General features: G+C 43.6%; 1 protein-coding gene across 3 annotated transcripts in view; it reads left to right on the top strand.

Annotated features, from left to right (window-relative positions):
- Positions 1 to 1632: 1632 nt before the first annotated feature.
- The window catches only part of STOX2 (storkhead box 2), a 259571-nt gene continuing 249713 nt past the window's right edge, over positions 1633 to 11490 (top strand). For all 3 annotated transcript variants that reach the window (XR_008889174.1, XR_008889175.1, XM_056560151.1), the window contains exon 1: positions 1633 to 2104. Coding sequence is in view for 1 of the 3 variants with exons in the window: in XM_056560151.1 (XP_056416126.1) it covers positions 1774 to 2104 (331 nt within the window). In the remaining 2 variants the exon portion in view is untranslated. The remainder of the gene's footprint in view (positions 2105 to 11490) is intronic.

The following is an 11490-nucleotide window of genomic DNA, read 5'->3' as shown; positions in this document are numbered from 1 at the left end:
AAATTCAGATCAAAACAAAAATTGTACCAATTAAAACTCCAGATCACGGCGCAAAAAATGAGCCCTCATACCACCCCGTACGTGAAAAATAAAAAGTAATAGGGGTCAGAAAAGGACAATTTTTAATGTATAAATTTTCGTGCATGTAGTTATGATTTTTTCCAGAAGTAGGACAAAATCAAACCTATATACGTAGGGTATCATTTTAATCATATGGACCTACAGAAAAAAGATACCAAAACATTTTTACCAAAAAATTTACTCGGTAGAAACGAAGCCACCAAAATTTACAAAATGGTGTTCTTTCCTCAATTTTGTCGCACAATGATTTTTTTTCCGTTTCGCCATAGATTTTCGGGTAAAATGACTGATGTCATTACAAAGTAGAATTGGTAGCGCAAAAAATAAACCCTCATATGGATTTTAAGGTGCAAAATTGAAAGGGTTATGATTTTTAAAAGGTAAGGAGGAAAAAAACTTAAGTGCAAAAACAGAAAAACGCTTGGTCCTTAAAGGGGTACTCCAGAGGAAAACTTTTTTTTTTTTTTTTAAATCAACTGGTGCCAGAAAGTTAAACAAATTTGTAAATGACTTCTATTAAAAAAAAAAATCTTAATCCTTCCAGTACTTATTAGTTGCTGAAGACTACAGAGGGAATTCTTTGCTTTTTGGAACACAGAGCTCTCTGCTGACATCATGACCACAGTGCTCTCTGCTGACACCTCTGTCCGTTTTAGGAACTGTCCATAGCAACATATGTTTTCTATGGGGATTTTCTCCTACTCTGGACGGTTCTTAAAATGGACAGAGGTGTCGGCAGAGAGCACTGTGGCCATGATGTCAGCAATGAGCTCTGTGTTCCAAAAAGAAAATCATTTCCTCTGTAGTATTCAGCAGCAGCTAATAAGTATTGGAAGGATTAAGATTTTTTTTTTTTTTTTTAAAGAAGTAATTTACAAATCTGTTTAACTTTCTGGCACCAGTTGACAAAAAAAAAAAAGTTTTCCACCGGAGTACCCCTTGAGGGTATGTTCACACTATGGATAATGAAAGGAATCTCTGCTCACTGAATTCCACGAGTGGGGATTCCATTCTGGCGGCGGCGGCCGCAATACTTCGGCGGTAGGACCGCGCGCCACTGCGCCGTCACCATTGGCGGCTATGCAGTTTTCGCGGACTTCCGCGCAAAGAGTGAACATGTTCTTTCTTTAGCGCGGAACAATTTCAGCGGCGGAATTCCGCAGTGTGAACGGGTCTCGCGGGAAGACCCATTCACACTGATGTTTATGTTCACAGCACGTAATTCCGTTCGCGGCATACCACGGAAATTACGTAGTGTGAACATACCCTGAAGGGTTTAAAAATGAAAGAAGCGATCTGGTTGGTTGCTATGGGCAACTGCACCACTCTCTCCCAATAGTGACAGCTGTCAGCAAGGCAGGGAGAGGGTACAGTACAGCATGTCATCCGGCAGGGGGCAGCAGTAAGCAGCTGTAGTGTAAACTGTCAGCCAGGAGGGAGGGTCTATATCTCCCAGTAAATCAGACATTTGTTACCCACCTGTAAATTCCACCCGGGGCTTGTCAGCCGGCTCCCGGGCGCTGCTCTCACCTTGCACTGGCTGTGTGTGGGAATGGCCGGCATTCGGGCGAGCAGGGTCTTGTTGGTGAGGAGCATTGCCTCTTGCTGGTGAGGAGTTTGCAGGGATTATGCACTGGCACTAACCATCTGCAGGGCTCTGACTAGAAGTTCCCCCGGGCACCTGCACCCACTATGCCTCACAGTATGGAGTCCATCCTGCAGATTGCCCCCCACTCCCTGGCGGTGGTCCTGAGTCAGAGGGGCACCTCAGAGAGGCTGCTGCTGTCTGAGGACAAGCTCCACCATGTGGGGTATGAAATCTTTGCAGACTTTAAAGCCGAGAACCTGCAGCATTTCTGGAACAAGAAGGTGACCGCTGCCATCTCGGAGACTTTCTTCCTGGGCTGGATAGATGAGCATGTCCTGCTGATCCGAGGCAAGGAGGAGCACCTGGGGGTCCTCAGGGAAGGCTGGGTCAGGAGGTCCCTCAAGCCCCCTCCAGGATTCGACATCAAGTATTTAGGTATGGTGGGTGTTGTTTGTATTGTGTGTTGTGGATACAAGATGACAGGATACACTGTGTCACACAACACTCTGGAGTCTGCTGGATGAGGAACACCTACCTCCAGTTCTGCATGTTTAGTTATTCACTTGTGTTTGTGTCACTGGAACAGTGTTTCCCAACCACTGTGCCTCCAGCTGTTGCAAAACTACAACTTCCAGCATGCCCGGACAGCCAAAGGCTGTCCGGGCATGCTGGGAGTTGTAGTTTTGAAACAGCTGGAGGCACACTGGTTGGGAAATACTGCAATATAAGCTTATTAGGCCCCTTTCACACTACAGGTATCATCCTGCTTTTTTTTTTTACTGATGTTATTTTACAATAACGGATGAAAAATAAAACAGAGGCAATAACTGGTAATAACGGGTGATAACTGATGAGAATCATCTGTTATTTTTAATGATTTTTTTTTCTTAAAAAACCTGATATTCATCCGATCCGTTATTACCAGTTAGGCTGCATTCACACTTCGTTTTTACATTACGGGTGCCAAATCCTGCTGGGGGAGGGGCAAACTGGGCTCTCCCATACCCCAGCCGGACCAGCGCTGAAATCCATTTACTTTAATGAGCCGACCAGAGTCAAACGGTGACTCCAGTCGGCTAATTTTTGACCGGACCTGAAACCGTAACATACTACGGTTTTAGGTCCGGTCAGGAAACTGCATACGGGTCAAAAATGAGCCGACCGGAGTCACCGTTTGACTCTGGTCGGCTCATTAAAGTAAATGGATTTCAGCGCTGGTCCGGCTGGGGTATGGGAGCGCCCGGTTTGTCCCTCCCCCAGCCGGATCTGGCACCCGTAATGTAAAAACGAAGGGGGAATCCAGCCGTACATCCGTTTTTTTTTTAATCAGGTTTTTAACCCTTTTTTTGTAAAGCATGCTCAGTCCAAAAAAACGGATGTTAAAAAAACTGATGATTTTTTTTTTTTTTTAACATCCGGTTCCCATAGACTTCAATGTAAGGCCCCTTTCACACTGCCGGCAAATTTGGCCGTCAAACTCCCTCTTTTTATATATTTTTTTGTATTTTGCTGGCCAATAACGGGTCCCAATGGATCCCATTGTATTCAATAGCAGCCGTTATTTTTGGAGAGGAAAAACAGAGAAAAAGACGGCACAAGCACTATTTTTTTCTTCTGCTTTTCTCTATTCTAAAATGACGGGCATCACACTGCCGGAGACAGCCAGCAGTGTGAATGTAGCCTTAAATTTTAACGTCCGGTTTTTCACAATTTTTTTTGCCGAACCAAAAATTAGTGCATGCACGGTCTTTTGTGCCGGCAAACATAACTGATAGAGATGAGCGAACTTACAGTAAATTCGATTCATCACAAACTTCTCGGCTCGGCAATTGATGACTTATCCTGCGTACATGAGTTCAGCTTTCAGGTGCTCCGGTGGGCTGAAAAAGGTGGATACAGTCCCAGGAGAATCTTTCCTAGGACTGTATCCACCTTTTCCAGCCCACCGGAGCACCTGAAAGCTGAACTCATGTACGCAGGATAAGTCATCAACTGCCGAGCCGAGAAGTTCGTGACGAATCGAATTTACTGTAAGTTCGCTCATCTCTAATAACTGACATTAGTAAAGAAGGACATGCCTGATGCAAAAGGATGTTCAAAAAATCCCATTGACATGAATGGGATTTTTTGACGGCCGTTTTCAGGACTTTTTTCCGGGAGTAATATCGAAGGTTTTTTACAGGATGATACCTGTAGTGTGATAGGGGCCTTAGCATCTTTTACACGTGTTCTGTAGCAGTAAGGGGGGCACTCATGTTATTTGGGATATCCTAGCTGGCATGGAGGGCAGGAGATGATGAGTGTCCTAGAGTGTACATCCAACAATGGTTAAAAATAACTAAATATTTAAAGGGGTTCTCCACTGCCCTGTCCTCCGGAGCTCCGCCTGCAGCGTCCAGAAGTTTATTACTCCGGACACTGTGTGCGGGCTTCCGTGTTCGAGGCCGCCCCCTTGTGACATCACGCCCGCTTCCCATAGACTTTCACTGAGGGGGCGGACGTGACGTCACGAGGGGGCGGCCTCGAACACAGAAGCCCGCACACAGTGTCCGGAGTAATAAACTTCCGGACGCTGCAGGCGGAGCTCCGGAGGACAGGGCAGTGGAGAACCCCTTTAATAAGCAACACATAAATGTAACAGTATAAGAATACAATGTTACCCATTCTTGAAGTAGTGTAAATCCACATCCGGTAGCAATATTTTAATCTTTTTCATTTATAGATTTATAGATTTATAGATACATTGGATTAATGTTTCCCAACCAGGGTGCCCCCAGCTGTGGCCAAACTACAACTCTGGCTGTCTGGGCATGCTGGGAGTTGTAGTTTGGCCACAGCTGGAGGCACCCTGGTTGGGAAACTCTGCATTAGATAGATAAATCCTATCACATTTATGTGTATATCATTGGCCATAGCTCTGTTTGCTTTTTTACAATCTTTGTACTTTAATTCAACCAAGATCGTAATGTATGAAATAGACCCACACCTACCTTTCAAGCGATTCCAGTGCTTTTATGAGTTGACCAATAGTGAAAAAAGACACGTGATCTTGGTATCTATAACCTCCCCTTCATGGTTTCAGTATCGCAGTATTGCCTGAGAATTCTGGGAATGGAGCACTGACAGTAGGTATAACTATATACTTAAATTATAAGATCTATATACCAGAATCCTCACTTCAAAATGTCGAGATGAGCGAACTTACAGTAAATTCGATTCGTCACAAACTTCTCGGCTCGGCAGTTGATGACTTATCCTGCGTAAATTAGTTCAGCCTTCAGGTGCTCCGGTGGGCTGGAAAAGGTGGATACATTCCTAGGAGACTCTTTCCTAGGACTGTATCCACCTTTTCCAGCCCACCGGGGCACCGGAAAGCTGAACTAATTTATGCAGGAAAAGTCATCAACTGCCGAGCCGAGAAGTTCGTGACGAATCGAATTAACTGTAAGTTCGCTCATCTCTATTGTCAAACTTGAGGGCTGATACATTAACCTTATAATGTGTCAAAGGGAAGGTATACAACAGTGGTCTTCAACCTGCGGACCTCCAGATGTTGCAAAACTACAACTCCAAGCATGCCTGGACAGCCGTTGGCTGTCCGGGCATACTGGGAGTTGTAGTTTTGCAACATCTGGAGGTCCACAGGTTGAAGACCACTGGTATACAAGATATCAATATATCTGTTATAATGTATCCACCCAAAGCAGCATATTTTTTTTGGGGGGGATCCATAAGGGAGGAGAAAGGGGTTATCCAGGAAAAAAAACTTTTATATATATATATTTATATATATATATATATATATATATAATATATATATATATATATCAACTGGCTCCAGAAAGTTAAACAGATTTGTAAATTACTTCTATTTAAAAAATCTTAATCCTTTCAGTACTTATAAGCTGCTGAAGTTGTTATTTTTTGTGCTCTCTGATGACACGGGTCTCGGGAACAGCCCAGTTTAGAAGCAAATCCCCACAGCAAACCTCTTCTACTCTGTGCAGTTCCCGAGACAAGCAGAGATGTCAGCAGAGAGCACTGTTGCCAGATAGAAAACAACAACTCAACTTCAGCAGCTGATAATTATTGAAAGGATTAATATTTTTTAATAGAAGTCATTTACAAATCTGTTTAACTTTCTGGAGCCAGTTGATATAAAAAAAAAAAATTTTTCCTAGAATACCCCTTTAAGTCCTTTTATATGTCCTATTCCTTTTGAATACATTTCTGACTTTGGCTCGAAAACTGTAGTGGCAGTTTTCCAAAAAATGCCAAGAAAAAAAACTTGTGTGGAAATTGCGTGGCAGCGTAAATTCTGCCATGGAAAATCTGCTGCGGACAGCCGAGAAGAGCCCGACCACTTTCAAATACGCAGCGGAAAACCCACAAAAAAATCCTCCCGTGTGAACGTACCCTTAGAGAACATGAGTAATGTAGACTACCTGTAGACCACCATTACTCCACTCACTGGCTCCAGAGAGAACATTTAATTTTATACAATAATGATATTAATAATAATATGGGTATCGTTATATTGGGTAGAACTAACACGAATATATATTTTTAATTACCAGAGTGTGTGCTGTAAAAAGTGCTTTGAGTCCCACTGGCAGACTATAAATACAAGTTATTTATTAGGATCATACATTTATATAGCACCAACATAATCTGCAGCACTTTCCAATTTTAAAGGGAACATTTAATTTGTCATATATTTTTTAAGATAGTTAGTGGTGTCTATGGTGGAAAGTGTCAGATTTTCTGACCACCCTGAAATTTCTGACCATGTTTTTTAGGGATTTCCAGTGCTATAAATTGGCTCTCCGTCCAGTTTACCACACTTTCTTTTAGACTTCTAAAATCAGTCTACTAAATGATTGAATGGGTCTTATCCTAAGTACAAAGCATTAACTATTCGGCCTCCATCCATGTCTTTGCTTGTTTTAAAGCTTGGAAGTTAAAGGACCAGTGTTAAAGCAGGTATTATATGTCATGTCCTAGCTGATATGGTGTATTATGTAAATCATGTCTTCCTTTTGTATTGTACAAATGACTCAGCTATGGACCCCCTGTGCTCCGGATTCAGTTTCACAGGATTAGAAATGAGGTTGTTCTTCCTTAGCCCTGAGCGTCCTGCGGTGTCAGCATTCTGATTCCTGTACAGTCTGTATGTGGATGAATATAAGCATTATTTATGTTGTGTATTAAGCTTTTTGAGTATGTTCTGTACTTTAAAGTTTTATGTGATTTAGTGGTGTTATACCTGTCATTTTCAAGCATGCTGAGTGAAATGTGATAGCCCTGGCCCATACCAACTAGATTCTCTTCTCTAAACTAGTTTCACCAACTTTTCACAGACAGGAAAATTTATTGTTCTCGGGGGCTGCTGTGATTTCGGTTAGCTGTGTTAGTTTAAGCTTTAACGTTGCATGCTTCAGTGGTTTGCATGACATTATGAAAACAAAGGAATAATTGTATTAACAACATGTTTTATATGCTTAGGAATAAGATGCCCAGTTGGATCATTAGTGGCTTTAAACGTCAATTCAGGAATGTGAATTTCTCAAAACCTGAACCTGTATGTATGACTGCAGTTATCTTCACTGTGTCATTTACCGCAAGCATCCAGACAGATGCCGAGTTTAAGATCACAACAATTCAGTCTACTAAAGAATTATAATATTTTACAGCACAGGAATTATACAGTGATGTCACAGCACAGGAATTATACAAACAGTGATGTCACAGCACAGGAATTATACATACAGTGATGTCACAGCACAGGAATTATACATACAGTGATGTCACAGCACAGGAATTATACAAACAGTGATGTCACAGCACAGGAATTATACATACAGTGATGTCACAGCACAGGGATTATACATACAGTGATGTCACAGCACAGGGATTATACATACAGTGATGTCACAGCACAGGAATTATACAAACAGTGATGTCACAGCACAGGGATTATACAAACAGTGATGTCACAGTACAGGAATTATACAGTGATGTCACAGTACAGGAATTATACAGTGATGTCACAGCACAGGAATTATACAGTGATGTCACAGCACAGGGATTATACAGTGATGTCACAGCACAGGGATTATACAGTGATGTCACAGCACAGGGATTATACAGTGATGTCACAGCACAGGAATTATACATACAGTGATGTCACAGCACAGGAATTATACAGTGATGTCACAGCACAGGAATTATACATACAGTGATGTCACAGTACAGGAATTATACATACAGTGATGTCACAGCACAGGAATTATACAGTGATGTCACAGCACAGGCATTATACATACAGTGATGTCACAGCACAGGAATTATACATACAGTGATGGCACAGGAATTATACATACAGTGATGGCACAGGAATTATACATACAGTGATGTCACAGGAATTATACATACAGTGATGTCACAGCACAGGCATTATACATACAGTGATGTCACAGCACAGGCATTATACATACAGTGATGTCACAGCACAGGCATTATACATACAGTGATGTCACAGCACAGGCATTATACATACAGTGATGTCACAGCACAGGCATTATACATACAGTGATGTCACAGCACAGGCATTATACATACAGTGATGTCACAGCACAGGCATTATACATACAGTGATGTCACAGCACAGGCATTATACATACAGTGATGTCACAGCAGAGGCATTATACATACAGTGATGTCACAGCACAGGCATTATACATACAGTGATGTCACAGCACAGGCATTATACATACAGTGATGTCACAGCACAGGCATTATACGTACAGTGATGTCACAGCACAGGCATTATACGTACAGTGATGTCACAGCACAGGCATTATACGTACAGTGATGTCACAGCACAGGCATTATACGTACAGTGATGTCACAGCACAGGCATTATACGTACAGTGATGTCACAGCACAGGCATTATACGTACAGTGATGTCACAGCACAGGCATTATACGTACAGTGATGTCACAGCACAGGCATTATACGTACAGTGATGTCACAGCACAGGCATTATACGTACAGTGATGTCACAGCACAGGCATTATACGTACAGTGATGTCACAGCACAGGCATTATACGTACAGTGATGCCACAGCACAGGCATTATACGTACAGTGATGCCACAGCACAGGCATTATACGTACAGTGATGCCACAGCACAGGCATTATACGTACAGTGATGCCACAGCACAGGCATTATACGTACAGTGATGCCACAGCACAGGCATTATACGTACAGTGATGCCACAGCACAGGCATTATACGTACAGTGATGCCACAGCACAGGCATTATACGTACAGTGATGCCACAGCACAGGCATTATACGTACAGTGATGCCACAGCACAGGCATTATACGTACAGTGATGCCACAGCACAGGCATTATACGTACAGTGATGCCACAGCACAGGCATTATACGTACAGTGATGCCACAGCACAGGCATTATACGTACAGTGATGCCACAGCACAGGCATTATACGTACAGTGATGCCACAGCACAGGCATTATACGTACAGTGATGCCACAGCACAGGCATTATACGTACAGTGATGCCACAGCACAGGCATTATACGTACAGTGATGCCACAGCACAGGCATTATACGTACAGTGATGCCACAGCACAGGCATTATACGTACAGTGATGCCACAGCACAGGCATTATACGTACAGTGATGCCACAGCACAGGCATTATACGTACAGTGATGCCACAGCACAGGCATTATACGTACAGTGATGCCACAGCACAGGCATTATACGTACAGTGATGCCACAGCACAGGCATTATACGTACAGTGATGCCACAGCACAGGCATTATACGTACAGTGATGCCACAGCACAGGCATTATACGTACAGTGATGCCACAGCACAGGCATTATACGTACAGTGATGCCACAGCACAGGCATTATACGTACAGTGATGCCACAGCACAGGCATTATACGTACAGTGATGCCACAGCACAGGCATTATACGTACAGTGATGCCACAGCACAGGCATTATACGTACAGTGATGCCACAGCACAGGCATTATACGTACAGTGATGCCACAGCACAGGCATTATACGTACAGTGATGCCACAGCACAGGCATTATACGTACAGTGATGCCACAGCACAGGCATTATACGTACAGTGATGCCACAGCACAGGCATTATACGTACAGTGATGCCACAGCACAGGCATTATACGTACAGTGATGCCACAGCACAGGCATTATACGTACAGTGATGCCACAGCACAGGCATTATACGTACAGTGATGCCACAGCACAGGCATTATACGTACAGTGATGCCACAGCACAGGCATTATACGTACAGTGATGCCACAGCACAGGCATTATACGTACAGTGATGCCACAGCACAGGCATTATACGTACAGTGATGCCACAGCACAGGCATTATACGTACAGTGATGCCACAGCACAGGCATTATACGTACAGTGATGCCACAGCACAGGCATTATACGTACAGTGATGCCACAGCACAGGCATTATACGTACAGTGATGCCACAGCACAGGCATTATACGTACAGTGATGCCACAGCACAGGCATTATACGTACAGTGATGCCACAGCACAGGCATTATACGTACAGTGATGCCACAGCACAGGCATTATACGTACAGTGATGCCACAGCACAGGCATTATACGTACAGTGATGCCACAGCACAGGCATTATACGTACAGTGATGCCACAGCACAGGCATTATACGTACAGTGATGCCACAGCACAGGCATTATACGTACAGTGATGCCACAGCACAGGCATTATACGTACAGTGATGCCACAGCACAGGCATTATACGTACAGTGATGCCACAGCACAGGCATTATACGTACAGTGATGCCACAGCACAGGCATTATACGTACAGTGATGCCACAGCACAGGCATTATACGTACAGTGATGCCACAGCACAGGCATTATACGTACAGTGATGCCACAGCACAGGCATTATACGTACAGTGATGCCACAGCACAGGCATTATACGTACAGTGATGCCACAGCACAGGCATTATACGTACAGTGATGCCACAGCACAGGCATTATACGTACAGTGATGCCACAGCACAGGGCATTATACGTACAGTGATGCCACAGCACAGGCATTATACGTACAGTGATGCCACAGCACAGGCATTATACGTACAGTGATGCCACAGCACAGGCATTATACGTACAGTGATGCCACAGCACAGGCATTATACGTACAGTGATGCCACAGCACAGGCATTATACGTACAGTGATGCCACAGCACAGGCATTATACGTACAGTGATGCCACAGCACAGGCATTATACGTACAGTGATGTCACAGCACAGGCATTATACGTACAGTGATGTCACAGCACAGGCATTATACGTACAGTGATGCCACAGCACAGGCATTATACGTACAGTGATGCCACAGCACAGGCATTATACGTACAGTGATGCCACAGCACAGGCATTATACGTACAGTGATGCACAGCACAGGCATTATACGTACAGTGATGTCACAGCACAGGCATTATACGTACAGTGATGTCACAGCACAGGCATTATACGTACAGTGATGTCACAGCACAGGCATTATACGTACAGTGATGTCACAGCACAGGCATTATACGTACAGTGATGTCACAGCACAGGCATTATACGTACAGTGATGTCACAGCACAGGCATTATACGTACAGTGATGTCACAGCACAGGCATTATACGTACAGTGATGTCACAGCACAGGCATTATACGTACAGTGATGTCACAGCACAGGCATTATACGTACAGTGATG

Source organism: Hyla sarda, chromosome 1 (assembly GCF_029499605.1).
Source record: "Hyla sarda isolate aHylSar1 chromosome 1, aHylSar1.hap1, whole genome shotgun sequence".
Classification (NCBI taxonomy): domain Eukaryota; kingdom Metazoa; phylum Chordata; class Amphibia; order Anura; family Hylidae; genus Hyla; species Hyla sarda.
Note: the sequence above shows the minus strand (reverse complement) of the source record. Positions and strands in the feature narration are given on the sequence as shown.